Genomic DNA, 25,745 nt, shown 5'->3' with positions numbered 1-25,745 from the left:
TAACAAAGTCCTAACATAAGTCATGATCCTTAAGAAGGAACTTCTTCTCCTTGAACAAATCAATCAGTGGCTTCATGTGCTAGGGATACATATAGAATGAAGATGATCAGTCTATCAAACCATAGAATACTTCCCACATGCATGACTAACTTGGGATGATTCCAGAGGAAGCAAAACAAACTTTCTCAAATTCATGGCGGCAACTTGCACCTAATGCACGTGAACTTGGAGAAAATCACTTTTTACACCGAACATATGCTTCATGAGCTAGCATGAAGCAATGCTTTCAAAGTTTTCCAACACTAGCTTAATGTTCAACATGAATCATGGACAAGATGAGAATATTGCCGATGGGCTCAACAACAGGTCATCCAAATTTCCATGAAGATGGAATTCCACAACTATGTGAACAAGGCGATAGCATTGGTCAAACCCAAAGAATATAATGGTGTATGCTTGAGGGATCAACCACGAGTAAGAAAACATTATGAACATCATTAGTTCTGATTTGATTTGATGATAGCCCATAGTCAAATCAAAGTTTTGATACGACAATAGGTCCAACAACTGATCACAGGGACCAATCGATGAAGATATCATCTATCTTCAACACATGCAAATATATCCCTTGAGATGAACTAAGCTGGCAAGCTTTTATCTTCCAACTCTCCAAGTTATTGTTTAGCTTAACCAACTAGCTCAGGGGGTAACCGACACAGATTCTTGGAGAATGGCTGGTTTGCAGGAACCCAACTTGATAACGAACTCCACATAGTGGTCAGGTGACAACCTGGTAATACTTCCGAGAAGATATTCGGGAAATCACGAACCACTGACATGATACTCAGTTTGAGATCAATCTTGGTTTTCAGGGCAAGACGGTATGATCAAAAGAGCAAGGGTTTGGCAAAATCCTAACCCGTTGATCGAAGAGTGCACCAGGAAATAAGGACTAGGTAGCACGATCAATCCTAGAACAATGATTCAATAACCAACACGCTAAGAGTGAGAGTATTTTCCATTAACTACCAAGCAACGAGGTTGCTAGGAGTATTGATTTCACACATCACAGTTCACTTGTCGGCATTCCGGTTACAACAACACGGGACCGAGGAATGGATAATGATGGAGAGAAGTATCACTTCGTCAAGAGTTCATAAGAGGTGGTGCAATTCTCATGGCAATCCTGACATAAAGGGGGTAATACTCCGAGGTAGAGCAGAACAAAAGCTAGATTGGCATTTGATCTGCGGGATACAACTACTTTGACCCAACCCTAGAAGTGGACGAGGTACTAGAGTTTGTTTCTCCTAGTCATTCCAGAATAGAATGGCTTTTCGGACCACAAGAATAATAGGCATCGATGAACATGAATGCACAACTATTCCTGACTATCATTTGATAGACTAGGGTCGGAATACAGCTGAGGTGGGTCAACTGAAGGAACATATAACTTTCTGAGTTGTGGATGCATAGATTAGTATGTCGAACCAAGTTCAACATGTTTCCTCCGGATAACCCATGCAGAGAGGTAGGATTGGCAGAGTCACAATATAGAATGGGGAACTCATCGAGAGCACTCCTGTTGTGATCTTTTGATCCAACAACTTCTGTCATAAGTGGTTCATAGTATTTGGAAGAAGGAAATACCACGGACCTCAAAGACTATCACAAAGATTACTAATATCCTAAAGGTACGAGAAACACTATCAACACGAGGTAAATAGAGTAGATCTTGGGTCAAGAACCCAGAAATAGAATACCTACATACGAAATAACATCACGGGGTGCTTTCGAGAATGATGGCCATAATCATCACACTGGTAATACCAAACATGGCTAGATTACTAACTCTAAGATACCCTAGTGTCATAATAACAACTCCAACATATATGTTGAGGCAATAGAGTACCTCAACTCACCGATTAGTGTGCTTAATCTAGCCCAAAAGGACATCAGGAACGGGAAGAAGGGATTTGCAGATGCATCAGACTGTTTAGAAACCTGGGATGACTCGGACAGCATAACGACTGTAAATGCTCAAAATGATTTTAGACATCCTGCAAAAAAGGGTGTCATAACCACTCAACATCACAATATCAAGATTCTGAGGCCAGCTATGAACATATCGAAGTAGTAGGAAGTGAACTGAGGCTTGAATCCATCAATCCTACAAGTCTATAGATTAGTAACACGTGATCCTGATAGAAAGATGAGAAGCCTAGTTCTTAATCCCCGTAGAAGAGAAGAGGGTGACTCAGATCAGAGGGCATGAGGTATAAGGAGTAAAAAGAGCCTTACGTTCCCATCCACAATCAATTCCCTTATATAACTAAAGCATTCCTAGACTCAGCTTCGACTAGCTTGGCTTGGTAATCCTACAGGCAGTCAAGCTCGGATACCAAAGCTGTCAGGACCCCGATTCTAAGTCACACCGATCTAGCCTGTAACACCTCATATCACTTTGCGGCCTCACCCACGGTATTCCCACGAGTGTCACCTTACCATGGCCCGGGACCATTTGCGCCTTTTAGCTCACGTATATGATAGTGTGGCTAGCATCCATATGACAGAGAACCCGGGCTGACATGACTAGTCGTGAACCCAAAGTGGCACTAACTTACGGGGACAGGCATACATGAAACAACGTCGAGCATGTCGGTCAACAGCGTGTGAATCCGGGTTGTAGCACTGGGCTAACAGGACTCCAGGAACCCGGGCTGTAGCGGGCTAGGCAGGACTCCGGATGTCACCGCGTGACATTTCCCCGAAGGGACAGACACAGGAACGAGGTGAATCACATGCCGGCCAGTCAAGTGCTCCGGAGCAGTAGTGCTGGGCTAGCAGGACTCCGGTGAACCGGGCTGTAGCTGACTACTATGGCTCATGGAAGCACAAGACTACATTTCCCCATAAGAGAGGCTACCAAGGATAAACAACTAGGTGGTCGGATCCCACACATACCAAGCATTTCAATCATACACACAATATGCTCCATATGTGTAAATACAACATGGCATCACAACATAACTCTACGACTCAAGTATTTATTCATTAGGCTCCGAGGAGTGAGATATTACAAGCATGGGTCTCATGACCCAACATTCAGAGCATACAAGTCAAAGCACATGCGGAAGCTTAACATGTCTGAGTACAGACATCTACAAATGAAAAAGGCTGAGAAGCCTGACTATCTACAAGACCCTCCCAAGGATACCAGATCGTAGCTGAGGTAACAGGCTAAACGTCGAAGTCCATGTGGAACTACTAGCGAGACTGAAGTCTCTCTGCAAAACATAGAGTAGGCAAACGATAGTACAAATGTACCTAGCAAGACTTACATCAGAACTAACTACATATGCATCGGTATCAACAAAGAGGTGGTGGAGTTTGACTGTAGCAAGCCAGCTTTGACTCGGTGGCTATCCTGAACTACGACTTCAAGTAACTCTGTTGAGGTGGCGCACATGAGTCCACATATTCACCATATCAATACTCCACTATGGATCCGCTCCCATCTCCCTACGAGAACGCCATCCATAGCACTCACGCTTATCTTGCGCATTTTAGAGTATCCACTTTCACTTGTCTATGAACGGTGCAAGGGGTCCAAGTTTCCATATCCGAGGAATCCGGCTATTCGAATAGATAATGATAACCCTGCAGGGGTGTACTTCTTCACACACGCTCTCGCCAATTACCACCATGTACACATCGTGTATCTCGGCAACCTTCAAGCGGAAGTCTGGCGAGGGAGTCGGCCACGACCTGACTAACCGACAAGTCTCTAGTCCAGGTTTATCGCCTATTCGGGTTCCATCCGCAAGGAGATCCGGCCGGGGTGTCGCTCACGGGCCCAAACGATGTGTGCAGGGTTCCCAAGCCCACCAGCCGGGTGCCACTTGGTACACCGTGCCACTGTGCCTAGTCTGTCCCAAGCCCACCTATACCGGGTGCCACCTGGTAGACTACTAACACTACCTACAAACACCAGAAACTTGTTGCAACTCCTGGACAGAGATCAGGTTGATTAATAAGTCGAGAGAGCTTGGAGCGCCCGGAGCCCAATTTGTGGTAGTAACTGTTCATGGATCACAAACACAGAACTCAGTTCCTGAGGACGGCTGCAATGAGACAACCCACCATGTACTCCTACATGGCCTCTCACCGCTACCTTTACCAAATCGTGTTCACACACTTAGCTCTGAACGGTAGGACATGTTCACCACGTTCCAATTCATTCTCGATGAATCAGACCCGACTCAACTCTAAGCACTAGAAGGCATGACAAACAAGCATGAATGAGTAGGCACATCAAGGCTCAAACAACTCCTACTCATGCTAGTGGGTTTCATCTATTTACTGTGGCAATGACAAGTCATGCAGAGGAAAGGGGTTCAACTACCGCAGCATGTAACGGTTGAAACGTTGTTGTCCTAATGCAGTAAAAGAGAGCAGGAGCGAGAGAGTGGGATTGTATCAGAATGAACAAGGGGGTTTTGCTTGCCTGGCACTTCTGAAGATAGCATTGAGTCTTCATCAGTGTCAACGATCAAATCGTCGGAACGTCATCTACTGAGAGGGGGCAAACACCGGCAACAGAGGGAAACACAATCAATGCAATGCAACAATATGATGCATGAATGTGACATGGCAATATGCTGTGAATTGAGCTAATGCAGCTAGCAACAAGCGCAAGGGAGTCCATTTGAACCAAAGGTTCAAATGCAAACTCTAGTTTGAGCATTTAAAATGCCATTTGAATGTTTTCACTTATACAATGGGTATAAGTTGGTTTTTCATGCATGAAAGTAGCATAAATGGATAGATTGGATTTTTTGATCATTTTTCATATATAAATTATTTCATTCTGAGCTACGGTTGATATTATATGATTTTTAGAAGTTTTGGGCCTTTTCCGAAAATAATAAATCATTTAAGATTTATTTAAATTCCAGAACAGAATTATTGTGTCAGCATGACCTCATAGTGACGTCAGCAGGTCAATGGCTCGGTCCAGGTCAAACCTGACCAGTGGGGCCCACTGGTCAGTGACCAAGTGTTGCCTAGGTCACAGACAGTTGGGGCCCGTCAAGGCCACGTAAGCGAGGTCAACGCTGACGGGTGGGGCCACTATGATTAACTAAAGTTAAATAGGAATTAAACTATGGTTAGCTAAAGGCGTGGGACCCATATGTAAGTGACTAATGGGGTGGTGATTAGAGGGGTCATTAGTGCTAATGACGGACATGTCGAGAGTCGCCGGAGCCTGGTCGGCGGCGACCAAAACGACGGCGGCGTGGCTCGGATTTGAGCTTCGGGCAGTGGTTTGGCGCGCTGAGCACACAGGGGAGGAGCTCTTGCTCGTCCGCATCCAAAAGACCGGACGGGAGCCGCTGGGTGGCCGGAAACGATGCCGACAACGAGGTTTAGCGGCGGGCTAGAGCAAACGACGAGGCGTGTTCGCTTCCCGGGGACACAGTGAGCATGTTGGTGGTGCTGGGGCGAGCAAGAGAGCACAGGAGCATCGAGCTCATCGTCCATGGCGGCTGCCGGAGTTTGGGAAACGACGGGAGCGACACTACAAGGCACGGCAGGACGAGAAGCTGGGTGTACCGGGCTTCTCGAAGTATTCTAAGCGCGATGACACAACCGGGCGCGAGCCTCAGTGGCTAAAACGACGGCGGCAACATGGCCGGCGGCGAGGAGCTATCGGCTTCGGTGAGAACGAGGCTACGTGGCGCAAACTAGGCGGGGAAGAGAGGGGTTCAGATCGGGAGCTCACAGCGGTCACGTAGAGAAGCTCAGTGGGCTCGGGGAAGGCCGGCCGATGATGAATTTAACGGCGGCGATCGTCGGGGCAGAGGTTGATGATGACGGCGATGGCGATGTTCTAGGGCATCCCGAGATGCGTGGCTCGGTGTGTAGGACGTAGAGAACGAAAGCGGAGCTCGGGGACACGTCCATGGGGCTAGGGCAGGCCGGTGCCCGTGGTGGCAGCGATCGGCGGCGACCGTGGCGTTCGGCTGCGGGAGAGAGAGCGAGACAAAGAAGGGGAGAGGAGGTGTCGGGGATCCATACGGCTCCAGGGGGGTCGCGTGGCATCTCCAGAGCGTCGAGGGGGGGAACGGCAAGCAGGAGGTGGCCGGGCGGCGGTGCGCGCGCGTCGGGCACGCGCCCGTCCTTCTGGCAAGCAGGAAGACGACAGCAGGAGGCAGTGGCTGGGCCGCCTGGTGGGCAGGCCAGCTGGGCCGCGATAGGTAACTCAGGTAAGTCCCTCTCTTTTCCTATTTAGTTTTCTTTTCTATTTCTATAATTTATTTCTGATTTAGTAAAAATACTAAACCACTTGGTAAAATCCTGAAAATAATTTTGGGCACCTTTGAAATATTTCCCAACAGTCCTCAAGTACTTTTAGGATTATTTGGACAATTAAAAATATTTATAAGATTTAAATGTCCATTTCAAATACTTATGGATTGATTCAAAAATCCAAAGTGTCCTAGAAAAATGTGCACCATTTTTGGCAGCGGTTCTAGACCAATCCAAAGATGATGAACGTTTTTGGGAAGGCATTTTGGGTTCATTGAAAATATTTTTATTTGAACCTGGTTGAATTCTTTCTGATGCTAGGGTTTGGTCAATCCCCATTTCAACTTAAATAGAATTTAAACATGATGCAACAAGATGCAAAACACCAGGGAGTACCAGCAGCTAGGGATGTGACACTTGCACGCTGAGCCGTCTCGATGATGTCGGTGCAGGTGTCCAGCTCAGGGCCCGGTTCGCCGATCTTGCCGATGAAGATGTGAATCCCACCAAAGGGGACCCGGTACCCGTGTTCGATCGAACCGGCCTCGGGACCCCTTCCTGCATCGTCGATGTAGAGCTTGCCGCGACGAATCTTCGTCATCCGGCCCAGAACGTATCCCTTGAGTCCATCAAAGCTGCCCTTCAAGAACACGAAACCGTCGTGCGATAGCCCCATGGTGGGCGCCAACTGTCCTGGGTTTGCCACGGTAGATGTCCTCGTGAAAGGACTTAGTCGTGGAGCCATCCCTACGGGTTAGCTTAAAGGGGTTAAACCGTACAAGGGGACACGAGGGATTTTATACTAGTTCGGCCCCTTCATTGAAGGTAAAAGCCTACGTCTAGTTGTGATTGGTATTGCTAGGGTTTCGATGACCAGGGAGCGAATCCGCTTTGCCTTGTTCTCGAGTAGTTGTCTGTTGTCACTAAACTGCGGCCGGGTCGTCCCTTTATATACATAGGTTGACGCCCGCCGGTTACAAAGTCCTGAGGCTGGATCATAAACGTGTCTGGCTCGGTCTCTATTCCTTTAACTTACAATACAAGTTACATGAAAGAGTCAGTTTACATCTACAGGCCTTAACCCGGCTTTGGGCCTTGGGCCTTCATAAAGCACCTCCATCCTCACGTCTTCATGGGCTTCTATCTTCATTGAGCTAACCCGGCCACTCCTAGCCGGTTTACCTGTAGTAATCATATCCCCAACAACGGGTAATGAGTAATGAAAGTAAACAAGGTGCAGCAAGATGGCCCAATCCTTTTTGTAGCAAAGGACAAGCCTAGACAAACTCTTCTATGAAGCAAAACGCTCCCGAAGACACATGGGAATTATCGTCAAACTAGTTTTCATCACGCTCATATGATTCGCGTTCGTTACTTTGATAATTTGGTATGTGGGTGGACCGGTGCTTGGGTGCTGCCCATCCTTGTACAAGCATGCCACTTATGATTAACCCCTATTGCAAGCATCGACAACTACAAAAGAAGTATATTAAGGTAAACCTAACCATAGCATGAAACATATGGATCCAAATCAGCCTCTTACGAAGCAACACATGAACTAGGGATTAAGCTTCTGTCACTCTAGCAACCCATCATCTATTTATTACTTCCCAATGCTTCCTCTAGGCCCAAACAATGGTGAAGTGTCATGTAGTTGACGTTCGCATAACACCACTAGAGGAGAGACAACATACATCTCATCAAAATATCGAACGAATACCAAATTCACATGACTACTTATAGCAAGACTTCTCCCATGTCCTTAGAAACAAATGTAACTACTCACAAATCATATTCAAATTCATAATTAGAGGGGTATTAATATTCATAAAGGATCTGAACATATGATCTTCCACCAAATAAACCAACTAGAATCAACTACAAGGAGTAATCAACACTACTAGCAACCCACATGTACCAATCTGAGATTTTGGAACAAAGATTGGATACAAGACATGAACTAGGGTTTGAGATGAGATGGTGTTGATGAAGATGTTGATGGAGATTGACCCCCTCCCGACGAGAGGATCATTGGTGATGACGATGGCGATGATTTCCCCCTCTCGGAGGGATGTTTCCCCGGCAGAACAGCTCCACCGGAGCCTAGATTCGTTCCGCCAAGGTTTCGCCTCGTGGCGGCAGTGTTTCATCCCGAAAGCTTGCTTATGATTTTTTTTTCAGGGTAAAAGACTTCATATAGCATAAGATGGGCTCCGGAGGCCTGCCAGGGGGCCCACGAGGTAGGGGGCGCGCCCAGGGGGTTAGGCACGCCACCCACCCTCGTGGATGGTGGGTGGCCCCCCTCTGGTTGATTTTTTCTTCATCATTTTTTATTAATTCCAAAAAATGCCTCCGTGAAGTTTCAAGACTTTTGGAGCTGTGTAGAATAGGTCTCTAATATTTGCTCCTTTCCTAGCCCAGAATTCCAGCTGCTCGCATTCTCCCTCTTCATGTAAACCTTGTAAAATAAGAGAGAATAGGCATAAGTATTCTGACATAATGTGTAATAACAACCCATAATGCAATAAATATCGATATAAAAGCATGGTGCAAAATGGACATATCAAGGTCAACTGGCTCTTTTTAGTTACTAAAATTGCTCGATTCAGTAAGTGTGGTATGTCTGCTGTACGCTCTTTTGTGTGCCCAAATTAGTAAGCGATGTTAAATTATGCAACAACGTACCCGGGGAAATTTCCACCAAAATATAAATTATCAAACTCATCCCATGTGCGTAAAGCAGAAGAATCGTTTGCGATGCACACAATCGTTGAAAGTGAATGGTGTGCGGCGGCACCGCGCAAAGTTTCCCTCCACATTTCCAAAATTTTGGCCTACCACAAAAATATTTACCCCCTCCCCCCTTCCCCACCCCCTTTTCTCCCCGACCACAAGTCACATTTCCCCTGTTTCCTCCTTACTTCCTTTCTTCCTTCCTAAGCTATAGCTGCTTCCTCGCTTGCTTCATCTCTCTTGCCGTCACGCATCCTACCGCTGGGGTCGCCATGGTCTTCTTCAAAGACCTCTCCAACGGTTCCTCCTCCGACGACAATTCCTTCACCACCCGGGTATGCCTCTCTTCTCTCTCTCTCGGGCTATGACTTGGAATGAAGGATGTTTACCAGGCAGTCGATTTGAGTCATTTCTTCCTCTTGTAGCTCCCTAGGACCATCAGTGGCAACAAATGGAGTGGGGTGGCCGAAGATCAATTTGCTCGTTGTCACCATCAATCTCCATGCGTGAATCTAGTTACGGTTGAATCAGTGGACAGTGGGAGGAAGTTTCTGGCATGTGTAGAGAAGGTTAGACCATCTTTCATTGTTACAAATAATTTCTTAGATGTGATTCAGACACTGTCACGGTCCCAACCCATTCATACCACACCTTCAACCAAACGCATCATAAGACAGTGTCACAGTTTGTACCTAGTATCTAAAAATGTTGCCATCTCATCAGCGGTGCCATTAGAAAATTATTTGGCACCACTTCAACAGTTTGTGCAGCCAACTTTCGTCCACACATCCGAGTAGCCAAGCAGTAAAATACTAAATCTTTATGGAACGGAGGAACTAGGCATCAGAGCACCTAGGTGCTCCTGACTCCAGGTCCCTGATTTTTTCCGCTGCATCGGCTCGCCAGTGCAGGGCACCGGTGCGAGATGTAGCAACAGTTGTCTTTACACCAGTTTTGGCATACATAGTGGACGGCCTTAGTGCTATTAGTTATATGTTACTAAATTTGTGCATGTACACTCCTGTTAGTATCAATTTGCTGCCATCCAAACACTGTCGCTATGTTGTTGCAGTTATATTTACCTTCCTCATAAAATGTTCAATTTGTTATTTATTGTACATGAGTAAGAACATGTAGCGTTGTTGTCGTTAATTATAGCTTCTAATGTTTCAGGATTTGGTTGTTCTCTCAGTAGCAATTAATTCATTAGCACATTGATCTTATTGAGAAGATATGTCATAATTCACATGTTTCTTCAGTTTTTCAAAATAAGCATTGCTGATTTCTATATTGCTATAAACCCATTTCCCCTACAATTGTTACTGGTCTAGTTTTAAATATTATAGGATGAACGGAAGTGTTCTTATATGGAGTGGGTTGATCAAGAGTGGCCACAGTCTTTGAACATGTGCCTAGCAAAACTCTGGAGCATGTATGAGGAAGAGAACAGAGGTCGGCTTAGAGAAAGTGTTGTCAACGCTGAAGAATATTGGAAGATGCGGGATAAAAAGAGGAAGGTGGAGAATGAGCTCAGATTTTTTTAATCAGACTTTGCTAAGATGGTGTTGACGAAGGAGGAGGCACTTACCCAGTTGGCCAGTGCACAAGAGGTTCTTACTAAACTGAAAGCAGAGGTGGATAAGATGAGCCTAGATGATCTCGATTAGGGGAACGAATATATTGTTGTAATATTGTTCTTATAAAGTTGAACTAGCTATATGTTGTACTATGCTATTTTCAGGTAGCTATCGTACTATGATATTAAAATATATTTATGTGCCTGATATGAAATTGGCAAACAACTGTTCGATATGAAATGTGTATTTGCGTAATACTAGAATTATTAATTGTAAACTAATAAACCTGCTAAATGTGTCATGGAACTTCGCAAACGGTTCTAGCAGTAAAAGCGCTTGTGATGGATAGCCCAATGCCACACAGTTTTCTTCATCAAATCGTGTGTGATGTAGTTGATAAAAGCAAATGGTTAACCAAGGCAGAGCATGTGTGATAGTTACACCTATCACACACGAGCCTATAAATAAACCTGTGTGGGATGTACATACGAACCGGAACTTTTCCCTGGATTGACTGTGTGGGATGTATATTCGAACAAAAACGTTTTCCCTATATTGACTGTGTGGAATGTACATATGAAAGGAAACGTTTTCCCTGGATTGACTGTGTGGGATGTACATAAGAACCGAAACGTATTCCTTGGATTGACTGTGTGTGATATACATATGAACAGAAATGTTTTTCTGGATTCACCATGTTGGATGTACATATGAACGGAAATGATAGGGTTTCGATGCCTCGCCCGATCACACATGAGCTCCTTTTGCCCCAGCCTATGTCCCAGGAGGGCCTATCCCCGACGGTTTCTAGGTCGTGTGGGAAGGACCCCCCCCCTATCGCCCACACTCACTTGGCGACGGTTCCAAATGCCGTTATGGAAAGGGGTTAAAAACCGTTTGTATAACACCGATGCGTACCAGTGCCGGTTCATCCTCGATGGGGTGTTGGTGTTCCACGAAGTCCTGCATGAAGTCCACGTAAAGCGCCCACATGCGGTCTTTCTGAAGCTAGACTTTCATAAAGTTTATGACACGGTTCAGTGGTCATTCCTTCATGAAGTCCTCCTCTGCAAGGGCTTCGACGATCACTGGGTCACCTGCGTCATGCAGCTTGTCTCGCGCGGTCGAACCGCAATAATCGTCAACAGAGAGATTGGACCCTACTTCCCCACCCTATGTGGGGTTCGCCAGGGCGACCCCTTCTCCCCGTTCCTCTTCAACATGGTGGTGGATGGCCTGGCAACTATCCTCGATAAGGCCAAGGCTGCTGGCCATATTCGTGGGGTGGTGCCCCATCTGGTGGGAGGGGAAGGGGTCTCCCTTCTTCAGTACGCGGATGACACCATCATCATAATCGAGGGTTCGGATTCTGACATCGCCAACCTTAAGTTCCTCGTCCTCTGCTTCCAGCAGATGTCGGGCCTCATGATCAACTTTGACAAGAGCGAGGTGATGATCCTTGGCTACTCCCACGAGGAGTGCCAAGGGATGGCCGATCATCTTAACTATAGACTGGGCTCCTTCCCCACCACTTATTTGGGGATTCCCATTAGCGATTACAGGCTCACAGTGGCGGACCTGTGGTCGACCATAACCCGCCTGCAGCACCGGGTGGAACCTTGGAGGGGCAGGTGGCTATTCGAGGCCGCCCGGGTGATTCTGATCAAATCCTCCCTCTCCAGCCTCCTCTGGTTCCTGATGAGCTTCTATAGCCTACATGAGACTCTGCATCAGGAGATTGCCAAATACCAGTCCAAATTCTTCTGGGCGGTTGAGGGGGACAAGCAGAAATACCACATGGTTAGCTGGCCAAACATCTGCAAACCTAAAGACCAGGGGGTCTTGGGATCATGGCCTCTAGGCGCATGAATATTGCTCTCCTGACACGTTGGCTGTGGCGGATTGCCAACGGTGAGGGAGGCCTATGGTTGGACATCATTCGTTCCAAATACCTTTGGTGCCAACCCCTTGCCTTCTGCCAGCGCTCGGGAGGATCCCAGTTCTGGCAAGCCGTGGTCCAACTCATGCCAGTCCTCCACATTGGCACTTCCATTTCTGTGGGATCTGGTGCCTCGACCTTGCTTTGGTTCGACCGTTGGGTTGTTGATCTCCCTCTTGCTGCCCGGTTCCCCGAGCTTTTTGCCATCACGGCCGACCCTCGGATCTTCGTGGAGGCAGCCCTTATTGACTTAGGGCGCCTCGTGTTCCGTCCACCTTTTGGCCCCCTTGAGGTCGCCGCTTGGGATGCTCTCCTTTAGGACATCGCCCTTCAACCTCTTGACGTGGACAACGCTGAGGACCCCCTCTCGTGGCGACTAGAGACTTCGAGCCGCTTCTCGACCAAGTCCCTCTATCAAGCGATTGCCCCATCTACAGTCCCGGAGCCGTTTAGTTTGATATGGGATATCCGCCTCCCATTGAAGATCAGATCTTTCTCTGGCAGTTGATCCGTGGTCGCTTGCCCTCTAGTGTTGAGGTGCGCAAGCGCAACGGGCCTGGCAACGACATGTGCCCCCTCCGTGGCATAGCTGAAGATGCTAACTACAACTTCTTCTCTTGCGTGGCCGTCCAGTTGCTTTGGTCCTGCTTCCGCGACGTGGTTGGTGGAACTTGGTGCAACACCAACTTCCCCGACTTGCTGGCAGAGATTCGGGCCTCTACCCCCCGTCACCGCCACATTAGGTGGCTATGTGTTGGGGTGCTAGCCTGGACGCTCTGGACCGTGCGCAATAGGCTTGTCATCCAGCGTTCTCCTCTTCTGCGTGCGACGGACGCTTTTTAAAATGTGTGGTTTCTTGCAGCTCTGGCGGCCGCTTAGCCACATCCAGGATCGGAACGCCATCAACACTCTCATCTCCGACCTTCGAGCGATGGCCTTCCGTGTGGCGCCTCCGCTTCCACCGCCTCCTCCAAAGCCAGATTAGGCGTCCAGTTATCTCCGGTGTGCCGGTGTGCCGGCCTCTTTTTTTGGGGGGGTTGTAGAGCTGTGCCCTCAGCATTAACCTTGATACCTTGTGTTGTGCTTGTGTGTGTGTTGGACCTCCACGCCTTGGGCGTGTTGTGGCTGGACTCGTATGCTTGTTTGTGGCTTGGGCAGTATACTTTATATATAAAGCGGGGCGAAAGCCTTTTTTCGGTAAACACCGAACATTATCTTCTATTTTGGTAGCACCACAACTTTATACGGACGGTCAACGTGCTCTTCCTTTTCAAAATAACACTTACGCTTGATAAGTTTTATCGAGTACAGTACTGAAGTCAAACTAGGCATGAGGATTTACATATGCTGTTCATTGTATCGGATTGGGACCTCCGGTGGCCGGCGCAACACATGCGGTGCATTAATTGTAGGGCTCTGCAACTACAACATGCAGCTCAGCTTATTGGTTGGCAGTAGTTGAAGTACCAATTTTAACAATGGCCATGTCAGGCTATGGTAAGTAGACTGCAATTCCAGTTTGTTTGGTCACTGGGTCCTGTTACTTGTGAGAACAATAGGTAGATGCCCTCGAGATCATCCACGGGAAATATGAAAACGTTAAAAGTAAATAAAAAACTGATGAAACCTAGGAAAAACCTGCACTTGGATCTTCCAAACTGATATTGTACCAGCGCTTCTGCTTCCTGCTTACTGGCTTGCATCAACTGAACGTTTAAATCTCCCATGTCGGACCCACATATCAGCCGCTGTTAGGCCTAGAATGGACAGAACTGGTTGTACTATTCTATTACATAGGTCAAGTCAATGGAACTTCCAACTTATTTAGAACTTCAATTAGCTTCTGCATGCTATATAGATTAAGCCTGTTTCTTCGTGGATCCATCTGAAGCATCTAGCCTCACAAATCCGTGGTCTCTTAGCATAGTTGCACGGTGGGCATTGCTCTAGGCAGTGGTAACTGGTAAGTCCCAAGCTCCTTCGTGAGCGTCCTAGATTACTAGCAAGTTGTATGTATGTGCATATATATTAACTTGTCATTTACAGGGTAATTGTAGTAATTCCTTCATTTTTCTGAGGTGTATATCTTCCAAATGAAATAATCCATACATTTTTTCGTTCTGTTTTTTACAAGGGTTTCCTATGGCTAGTAAGGAACTGCGTAACGTTCCAAAGCCTGATCTTGAGCCCATTCTAGAAGCAGCTTCGTCCTCAATATCAGTTGATGCAAGAGTCAAAGGTATGCATCCAGTTAAATCAAGGATAGTTTCTAGCTCGAACCAATATATATCCATTCGTACTTGTGAGAACCAGTAATGTATACTACTAGCACTCATAGTCTACCTAGCTTTGGGGTTTTCCCCTCCCAGCTTGTTGATTAATTAGTAAGTTGAACCACTGACCTTTTAGAGTTTTAGTGTCACAATGAAAAAAAATGGTTAACATGCTTGCTCCGAAGCTAACAATGCCTGGATATTAGCTTCCTTCATTTAATCTTGTTTCCTTTGCTCAGTAGGTGATCGACAAATCGATCTGCTTCATGTCTTCTTATTGATTTCAGCTAGTGCAGCCGACGTTATTGAGTTCACTGGAAGCTTCTTGCTACTTATTTTGTGCAGTTGTCCTTTTTATGAGGACGGTCTTCTTTTGCTGTGTGCGCTACACTAGATAGAATTGTCTCCAGCATTTGATTTTTGATTTTCCTACCGACTTCTGGTAATTTGTTCATACTATGCATCTCTACATAGTAAATAGGGGCCAAAGATGTACTTTTCCAACATCTGCAAAAATAATCAACTTAGATTGCAATAGCTTGGCTAAGAGCATCTCCAACAGCTCCGAAAATAACCTCGTAAAAGTGGTCATACGGGGTGTTCGTAAAATTTCGTAAAAGTTGACAGATGAGGTGTTTTTTTAGTTTCGATAAAACTTCCCACAAAAGTAGTTTTGGGCGGTGGCACGATGGCGAGGGCGAACTCGGGCGGCGGGCAGGCGGCACGGCGAACTCGCGTGGCGGTTAGCTGACGTTAAACATTTTTGGGAAGGGCCATCTTAGCATAGATAAAGGCGATGTTTTGGAGAATTTATGGGATCCTTCTCGTAAAAAATATACATTTACGGGAACTGTCCAAGAGCTTTTTTGAACCCATCTTCCCCTAAACGATGGTTATTTTACGGGTATGACAACTGTTGGAGACGCTGTTAAGATGGACTAACAAATAGCTATATTTTTGGAGAAAGTGAGTACTCAACTAGCAACACTCAATAAAATGTGAATTTAGACCATGTTAGCACTAATATTGTCAAGATGTCTCTGCATTCTATTTTCGTTTGGCAAGTAGTCTGGTGTAGGGTGATATTTGTCCCGTTAAGCTTCAACTTGACGCATGAAGAAGGCGAGATGCCGATCTGCCGGGCTGCCGTGAGATGTGGGGAGCACGGCGAGATGCCAATGGTGTTGTGCCATATGGCACCGCCGTGAGAGACGGCAAGACTTGACGGAGACTGGAGTGTGACGGAGTGAATCAAATTTGGTTGGGTGAACCGGCAGATCGCTCAGTTTGTTGGAGTAGCTGTGCATGCAAGAGTTTGTTGAGTCCTAGCCGAGAGAATCGTTGAGTAAGTAATTCATGCATGCATGTAGTTGGATTAGTCACAGGTGCTGGCCAAGCCATATGGATGGATAGAGTTCAAGACATGAGGGCCAGACAAAAGATGTAGCCACCAAGTGGTCTGGTCACCCAGGAAGTCTCTTTGGCAAAGCCATTGTTCCTCTTCCCTGGTGCCAGTGTGAGTGTGTGTGCGTGTGCGTGTGTTCCCTGGTTATATATGTTCTTGGTGTTGAGAGAGAAATCGAGAGGAGAGAGTTGTGTGATGCACCTCGAGGTAGAAGAAGCGGCGCTGCGAGGAGGCAGCGCCAACAGACCTTACTATTAGGGAATAGGTAGGATACGCTGGTACAAAATCAAAATTTAGTAGCAATTACCAGAGGACATACTTCAGGCCGTGATCATGAATCATACCGCTAGACGTGCAGTACAGTGAAGTCAGGTTGACAAAGTGCGTTGTGTGTGCAATAGTCATATTACCTTCTCCTCGCGATTCCCTCAAACAGGGAAGAAGCGGTGGAGTTTGCAAAAGTCGCTGCTTGCATTGATAAGCAATATATCCCTAATGGGGTCCGCGCACTCCCTTGGGAAGTGGAGCAAAGCTAGAAGAGCCTGCTGCCGGCTCTATAGCACTGCCAGGTCAGCTATATAGCCTGCTTAGGCTAGCCATAGTGGGGTAACTTAGATAGTAACTTAACACATCCAAGATAATTTTGCTTATGTGGCAAGTATTTAATGAGGAGAGAGATGTTTGGAGTAACATAATATGTTACTGTAACATAGCGCTTACCGAGGTAAAATGAGTCTATAAAGCAATAAATGAAACAAACTATAACACTACTATTAAGATACTTTGCACTATGGAGATAGTAACTTAGACTAGTGTCATGCATATGACACTAGTCTAAGTTACTCCCCACTATGACCAGCCTTATATAAAAAACTGGCAGTAGATTAGCTATAGTAATAGTATATAAAGCTTGCATGAAGAAAGATGCAGGGAAAGGCATACTGATTGGCTGGCGCTTGCCTTTAGTCCTTGTGCGGGCTGCATGTTGGCTCGATTCCATCGGAGCTTTTGCTATCACTAGCGATTGATGAAGTGCCGGCGCCCTTCTCACTCCTATTTTCTCTCTCCTCCAGTTAAGATTTGGCTGATGTGGAACATCTTATAGCCAGCTGTCTAGGACCTATTAGATCCTTTCCAATGCTCCAAGGTGTGCCAGTGCTAAGCATGTCACATAGGCAAAAAACTAATGTGGCAGAGCAATTAGAGAAGAACGAGAGTATTATGGTGACCCCAGAAGAAAACAGTGCTAAGCACGTGGACATATGTAAAATGACTATCAACTAATGCATGAAGATGTTTTGGTGTTAAAACATTAAAAGAGGATGCATTGGAAAGAGTAGTTGCTATGCTTTTTAATGCATTTAGCACCCCCACCTTAACACCAATGCATTGAAAAGGGCCTTAGGCCCTTCCCAGTGCTCCACGGTGTACAGGTGCCAAGCGTGCCACATAGGCAGAAAAATAATGTGGTAAAGCAATTAAAGACGAGAGAGAGCATTATGGTGACCTCAATAAGAACCAATGCTAAGCACGTGAACCTAGGCAAAAAGACTACCAACCAATACATGAAAGAGTTTTATTACTAAACAATTAAATAGAGGAGGCTTAGCTACAAAACCTAAGCACCGATGCATTGACGACATTAGTTGCTAAGCATTTTAATACACATAGCACCCCACTTTAGCACCAACGCATTGGGAGAGGTCTTATACTTTCTCTTAGACCCAGCAGATATAGCCCCTTTTCTTGAATGGTAGACGATGAGGTGGGTACGGATTGAAGGAGGCATGGTGATTCGAATGCTAAACAAAGAGGGGTAGCAATCAATTATTCGTTTTTACCGGGTACTACATCATAAACACCCCGCATGCGTAAATAATTGTAATCATAGAGTACATATAAAATGACAACCAAGTTGGTGTTGTTGGTTTGAATATTGTGGGATGCATGTTGGCGCTACTCTGAGGCATAGAGCGGACGGGGTGTGCTGCGCATTGCGGGACACGAAGGATGCACGAACCCAGACGCAGAGTCCAGATGACTTGAAAGCAACATCATAACTACAGTGGTTGACGAGCAGAGGGCGTGGTGAGAGAGTTGCGTCCGCAATGGAGGCCACCTGCTTGCGAGATGACTCATTTGGTTAGCGTTTGGTAGTCTGTATCATTTTTTTGCCCCTCGCATATGTGACCTAGTTGGGCCTCGGTGAGTGAACACGCTAAAATCATGTTGTGCACGTAGTTGGGTAGCATGCATCCTTCGCAACATAGCTGTGGAAAAACGCGCGCACAGTGTTTGGCTGTGGGCTTGTTCTAGGCAGATGTAGCGTGTGTGATGTTTGGTTGAACACATGTTGTCTGATAACCACTGATTGATGAGGTTTACCAGCACACTGAGAAGAAGGACATAGATAAATACCATACCATAACTAAACACGAGTCATAACCAAATAGTTCAACGCTTAACGGGCACAACCCACGCAAGGGAGAACTTCCTACACATTCATGGCAAAGGCCTCATTATGCTTCTTGCACTTGGTCACCACCTTGATGTCCTCTAGAGTGTAACCTTGAGGGTATCTGGAGTCATCAGCTTGAAGGTGATGAGGTACCTGATCCTAATCTGGTAAACATCGGCGAAGGGGTCCCAACTTTGATTAAAGGTGAGCTGGCCATTGATCACCTAGATCGTCACCCTCCAGGCACAATTAGTTTTTTTTTCTTCAGTTTGAATTCCTCCACGACCACAACGAAGTGTTTGGTGATCTCCAGTGTCATTGGAAGTCACTCAAGCTTCCGTCCAGGGATGACATTGCATAAGTGGGTTGGCTTGGCCCTCATGGAATGGCGTTGTTATGTTACACCACCACCTTGCCCTTCTTGTCAGCTGAAACAACCTCCTTGCCCTTGGATTTCCCTGAAGCAGCATGGTCAATCTGCATTATGAACAAAATGAATGAAGACCAATGAAGGGACAAATACAAAATACATATGAGCAATATCAACGAGGAATGCATAATTTTTTGAACCTCATCCACCATTGCACTCTGTCTTCTACCATCTCCTCTTCCACAAATTTGTCTCTCTGTCTTACCACCTATCCAACGCCATGAACCCCATCCAACACTGCACTCCACGACATATTCCAACCACCTATGTCTCTCTCTGTCTTCTACTGTATTCTCTTCCAGAACTCAATCTCTATCTATTTGTCTCACCACCTCTCCATCGGCATGAACCCCATCTACCACCGCAGTCCACTACCTCTTCCAACTAACTATATCTCTGTCTATCTTCTACTGTCTTCTCTCCCACAACTCCGTCTCTCTATCTCTCCGTTTCTCTATCTCACAACCTCTCTATCACCATGACCACATCTCGAACCCCCTCCCCCAACATCATTGGATTTATCCCCTCTGCCCTAGTACTCGATCCCGCTCGAATCGGTTAAATCTAGCAGATTTCATAACTCGTGTATCAAATCTAACCCGAGGTATGGATTGGAAGCCTAGTGTGCATATCGAGTGTGGCAATGGTATACGACCATAGTCCTAGTAGACCAAATCGAGTGCAAGGACATACGGCTTACCGTCATTGCCGAATGCCTGCGAGTGAGGTGGTGAAGCTGGTGAAGGCCGTCATTGCTCGCATTCCAGATTTAGTGCTTGCCGTTGTCTGTGTGAGATTGGAGAGTGAAGAGAGAGAGCGGTGAGAGGAGGGAAAGGTTAGTTATGGCCACACTTTGGGAAACAATGCAAAATCTCGAGCATGACTCCTCGCGTGCAACCTCTGATACCCACGTGCCGCGATTTTCATCGCTCGGACCTTGCTATGGGAAATGATTCGACCATTCCTACTCAGAAGGCCTAGAGGTGCCTTAAGGTTTATGCGGGTCAAGAATGTCATGCAACATAGGATATCAAACATAAATAAACTACATCGCCGGGCCTAGATGAACCGAATGCAAGCTACAAAACGCACTATCTATATCTCGGGCATGATGAAATCTGCAGAGATAATGGTAGGCAGGTGGGGATGCGAATCCGGATCTGGGATCTAGCACGTCCAGACATCAGCAGAAGGCAGCATAGGCGAGTCAAAGATGAGAGGCAGGAGCAGAGTGGACGCCGAGAATCCTGATGCAGGAATGGAGTGGTCATGGGTATGGTGAGTCACGATCATGTGGGCGAAAACCGCACTTCATTTGGACTCTCCTAGCTCCCCTACCTATAAATATGCTTTCCCCTCCAAAAATTCGCAGATGAAACCCTAGCAAACCTTCCCTCCGCGCCGCCGGACATGTCCGATCTCACCGGACAAAAGCCGTGCCGCCGCCCCGCTCCAACCGCATCATGGGCGTTACAAGTTGGTAATCAGAGCCATCCCCGACTTAGGAGCCCCCTGCTTGATCGAATCGCTGACGTTGTTGAGTCTAGAACAAATATGTTTTGAGTTTTAGGATTATATATATCGGAGAGTAGGATTATTTTTACTCCTTAGTCCCCTTCGTCACTCTGGTGAGGCCTCCTGACGTAGATGTTTTGACTTTCCTCTCCTCAAATTTCACGAAAACAAATTTAGGATCACGCGGGTATCTTGGGATCGTTCCGATATTCTTGTGACGAGAACATTGTTCTTGGTGCCTCCTGACATTTAGGGGTTGTGGCAGTGTCCCGGGGAGTTGGGCTCCGAGGTGTTGTCATCACAATTTTATTGTTGCAGTTCTAGAATACTTGAGTTTCCCCGACATCGAAAATCTCTTTTATGTAGTTAGTGGTGAGGTAACCTTGACGCCACCCAGTATTGGGGCGGGAGTTCGGGAGTATAGTCACAGCTCGTATAACGGATGCTTTTCGAAGGTTGAGGTACACGATTTCCGGAGTGTTTTTGGTTATGTGTTGATGGATGGATACAACTGGATATATGGATTGTTTAGTTGGGTGAGATATATTGCTTCCACTGTATCCCCAACACTAGATTGCATAATTAGAAAGTTTCAGGAGTTTATAGGTGGGAATTCAAGTAGCTCCTAGAATATCTTTCCAAAAAATGCATGATATGGGATTGGCTAAATCTCTATCATATGTTTGTTTCCGGCTAATTTTCCAAGCCAAATCCTTTGTTTTGTTTTGGTTTGTGGTATTTGAGCTGCTTCATTGTCAAATGTGGATTTCATACCTTTTTTAAATGGTGTTCTCATATTTCTATGTGAATACTAATCCTTCTTGATCACTGAGGTTGTCATGTCAATTCTTTTCCAACCGGCGTGTTTCTCTTCAAGTTCATCCGATCATTCCAACATTCGCGAGATCAATTCTAAGTTTTTTTCTCAACGGTATCATTTCCATCTGCCCCAGTTGCGTTTGTTTTTCCGTCCTCCCACCCTTTTTCTTCATGGACTCAAATTTCTTAATCAAGTATCCTTTATTGATGGTAAGTCTCTCCATTCTTTTCCATCAATGTTCTTATCCTGTGATTCTCAGGAAGATACTAACGGAGCTTCAAGTTTATTATTCTTCGTTCTCTTTTCTTCTCCGGTGGTTGCAATTCAAGCTTTGTCGATCATATCCTTTCCTCATTTCAAATGTTTTTCTCATGCCGGTGCACCTCTTAATCATTCACCTATCGCTATTCATTTGTTCCGGAGTGTAAGATATCTTAGAAGATTCGCATTTTCATTCTTAATCCGTTCAAGCTATTTCGAGGTTGTTATCTCATTCAAGCCATTTAATTCAACCGGTGCAATATCTTTCAAGCAATCTTTTCGAAAGGTGTTTCTTTTGAGTGGGCCCTAACCCACAGGTCTTTTTCCAAGATCTTACCTGACTCTTCTAATTTTCCCGGAGCTATTCCCAAATTCTTTTCGAAGTTTGATGTAAGAATGAATTTTCATCAGTCATAATGCCTTCACCAAGATCGCTTTCAAAACATTGTCATCGTCCGTTCATCATTTCTATTCTTTATTGTTCCGGAGTGGCTCATCAATTGTCATGGTGGTTCTCATCATCATTCTCAACATTTGAAGACCGAAGAAGAGTTTTCCCTCCAAATCTTAACCGTTTCTCTCAGAGATGCGTGGTTCTAACTTGTTGCCATCCTCTCATAATTATTTTTGATTGCGAGAATTCTTTTCATACCCATCCGGAGCATTTCATGAGTTGTTTCCATTTCTTTCCTCTGAAGGCCATCATGTCATAATTCTTCATTCTCAGCGTATAAACCACATCGTGGGCGTTACAAAGGGACGACTAGGGCGAACGCAAGGGACAAAGTGATTTGCGACACGTTCTTTTTGGTTTCTTCCTTTTTTTTTTCTCTGTCATTAAACTGACCTTTCAACAATAATGCTTTGATCTTGTGCCATCCCATAGACTGATGGTTGGCAGCAAATAACTAATAGAAAGCAAATTGCTATGACCGATTTAGCCGCAGCACGAACACAGTGTTCCTCTGGCTATTATTCAGTGTGTGTGCTAAATAACAGAAACATAAGACGTTCTGGTGCGTTGAGGATAAGACTAACATGGCTTAGGCATGAACCTTGCATGTATCAGCGAAACGAAATGTCGATATATAATTCCTGTCACCTAATCCCTCCTCCAAATCCTATCGTGAGTAGAGTCGGTAACAGAAGGTAGGACAGAGGGCTCAATAGATCGTAGTAGGGCGGGGCAATTGGCGGCTCGTTAATGGATGGGGCGGCGTCACCTCGTGTGGAGCGGATAGATGAACTTGCCGGGATGGGAAGATCGGGGCTGTGTTAAGAGTATTGGGAGGATACGGAGCCGTGGACAAACTCTACACAGGATGCATCCTGATGGCCAGCACCATGTTTCAAGGGTTTTTCCATGTAGTTTCTCTGTAAACAAATATAAGAGCGTTAATAGTTCACTAAAGTAGTGATCTAAATGCTCTTATATTGCTTCACGGAGGGAGCATATATGAATACAATTACATCTTTCATTTATTATTTCTTTTATCATTTATATACAAACAGAGTGCATTTCCGCAATGGGCCGGGAGCATAAAGACTTCGAAGGACTCCTCCTGCAGGGCGGCAATGATTCTGGAGAGAAGACCGTTCGCCTGGAAGGACTTACGATATCGATGACATGCTTGGCTAAAATTGCTGTTGGGTCTGATAAGGTGAGCTTGCATTATTGTTGTCTATCTTTCTAGTTCGCCGTATGTGCCCGGCATGCATGCTAATACTAATATTATTTCGTCAAAAGCATGGATAATCTAGTAGCAAGACAAATTGTGCGGTCACAAACTAGTGTAGGAAATGGAGTGTGTCGTTTGGAATATTCTGGTATCCCCTCATTTTAAGAAACGAACTTACGAGACCCTAACCCCCTTGAACATGATCTGTTCTTTTAGGCTCGTACCACTGTATCATTTACCAATAAGGAATCAAGTATTTCTGTTTCTGCACATTGGCCCAGAGCCTGATTAACGGCCAGGATTATTTTGATGGGATCAATACGATGGCTGTAGAAGTTCGTTTCTGCCTCGCTCAAATCGGTGCAGGCACCCAGTGGTTGTTTGACAGACTTGATCCAGTTTTAAAAACTTAAGAGATTCGGTTTGGTGTGCAGGAACCTAGAAGATACGAGCTGAAGATGACCAGCGACATGATCGGTGGGCCAATACTGGAATGGTATCCTAATCCAATGGAGGTACCCCCCCCCCCCCCCTCCCCACCCCCTCCGCCCCAAAACAGAACAACAACTTCCTCTCTTGTTAGCCTATGAGCAAGCATGATTTCATATGGTGGTTCATTCCAGGGAGCAATCAACATTGTCAATACGACAGGAGAAACCACACCGGCTGCTGTTCCTCAAAGAACACTGGCTAATGCCCTATATGATGCGATGCAACGTGTTAAGAGGAAAACGACCGAAGTTGGAGTCGAAGAACCCAAGGAAATCAAAAAGGCCAAAACGAGCAACCCGCAGCGTGCAGCAGGTAGCAAATAAGTGAAAGGCATAGAAAGTTTCAAACTTTGTGTATGTGTCCTTTTCCATTCCTACTAATAAGGAGTGCATGATCTCATGACTAAGGCAGAAAACACATAATGGCCAACTCCATTTCTGAATTAAATTTGGAATTTAAAATAAAAGCGATGTAAAATGATGCTTCTTACGACTTTAATTTATTCAGTATACTCTCATGGTTTTATTGTTACTTCTACGACAGATTATGATTTTTTTATTGCTAGTATTACTGCTAACGCTAGGATAAACTAAAGCGTATACTTCCCTTAATCAAACTTTTCGTATTTAATGAAGTTTGTGGGAAAGATGCCAACATATATGTTACGAAATTAGTATCTTTACCTGTTATTAAATATAGTATAGAGACTTAAGACATTTTATATTTATTTAGAGAGGGAGTAGTTGTCAATCCGTGCTTTCATACAGGCAAGTCTAGTTATTATAAGAAGCTTCTTTCTATATTGCTTTTTTCAGATACAAAACTTTCAGAATAATATCCAGTCAAACACTAAAAGCCTGGCAAAAGGAAATGTAGCAAACCCGATAGATCCGCAACAGTAAAGTCCTATAGACCGACACTATGCCTATATCGAAAGTGATGGTGCATCAATCCGGAGGTTGAGCTGCCATCCATGTTGGGGAAAAAAACCTCCGCAGCCGCCTGCTCTAACCGCGTACACACCACCTTGAACTGCGGTTGGTGCTTCGGTCGTTGTAGCATAGACCACTTACAAAGCAAGTGCATACAAAAGAAAATAATCCGTAGAGAAGAAGCACTTTTGTTATTAAAAATCAAATCATTTCTACATAGCCAAAGCAGTTAGGTATACGCTGTCACCCTTATTAGCGTTTTGAACCTATTTCGTTTTTTGGAATACCGTCCAACCAATGATCAAATATATTGGCAACACGTGGGGGCGGAGATGTAACACCCCAGAATTCAATCAAATCTGGAGATGCCACCATACTATCTTATTTTTGTATGGTCTAGGGAACTTAAAATTTCAGCAGAACCTCCTTTATTTTACGGGCATCCACAACAAGGAATTTAGCGAATATACGAGAAATAGTATCAATAAAGTTCACATAACTAGCTATGCTGCTAAAATGATAATATGATTCCATGATAACGAGGATAAAGTTTCAAGCATCGACATGCTCAAACTAGACAAGGAATAAACAATAATGCTAGGAAACTCGTCGATCTAATAAGTCTCCAAATGATAGATATGAGATTTTTTTCATCTAATGTGAATGTGTGTAGGTGAAGTGTAGGTCTACCCGCGTACCTGAGCACCAAATAAAAACGAACAAAAGAAAGCAAGGGTGAGTAAAAGGATTACTCGGCAAGTACAATATATAGCCTTAACAACAACAATTCATGCGTCAAAGAAATACGCCATTACTCAAACACCAAGTGCTTGCAAAGACGTCGACCCACATTCTAACCATCAGAGATAATGAGCACAACGGACTAGCCCACGTGTAGGCGGAAATTCACCGACAAAAA

The 25,745-nt window shown here is 45.3% G+C and overlaps 1 protein-coding gene across 1 annotated transcript; it reads left to right on the top strand.

The window, feature by feature from the left end:
• Positions 1 to 14,382: 14,382 nt before the first annotated feature.
• On the top strand, positions 14,383 to 24,392 carry LOC125533946 (uncharacterized). Its single transcript, XM_048697298.2, has 5 exons — positions 14,383 to 14,524; positions 14,696 to 14,800; positions 23,236 to 23,384; positions 23,837 to 23,917; positions 24,026 to 24,392. The coding sequence occupies exons 2-5, from the start codon at positions 14,704 to 14,706 to the stop codon at positions 24,215 to 24,217; spliced, it is 519 nt and encodes a 172-aa protein (XP_048553255.1). The 5' UTR covers positions 14,383 to 14,524; positions 14,696 to 14,703; the 3' UTR covers positions 24,218 to 24,392.
• Positions 24,393 to 25,745: the final 1,353 nt, after the last annotated feature.

Source organism: Triticum urartu, chromosome 1A, assembly GCF_056163025.1.
Source record: "Triticum urartu cultivar PI428250 chromosome 1A, HENAU_Tu73, whole genome shotgun sequence".
NCBI classification, from domain to species: Eukaryota; Viridiplantae; Streptophyta; class Magnoliopsida; order Poales; family Poaceae; genus Triticum; species Triticum urartu.
This window is presented reverse-complemented; position numbering and strand designations above follow the sequence as displayed.

Bases quoted from the DNA above. Each gene is read 5' to 3' on its own strand.
- LOC125533946 (XM_048697298.2), top strand. From the start codon at position 14,704: ATGGCTAGTAAGGAACTGCGTAACGTTCCAAAGCCTGATCTTGAGCCC. The intron at 23,385-23,836 runs GTGAGCTTGCAT...TTTGGTGTGCAG, and splicing joins TTGCTGTTGGGTCTGATAAG to GAACCTAGAAGATACGAGCT. The intron at 23,918-24,025 runs GTACCCCCCCCC...GGTTCATTCCAG, and splicing joins GGTATCCTAATCCAATGGAG to GGAGCAATCAACATTGTCAA.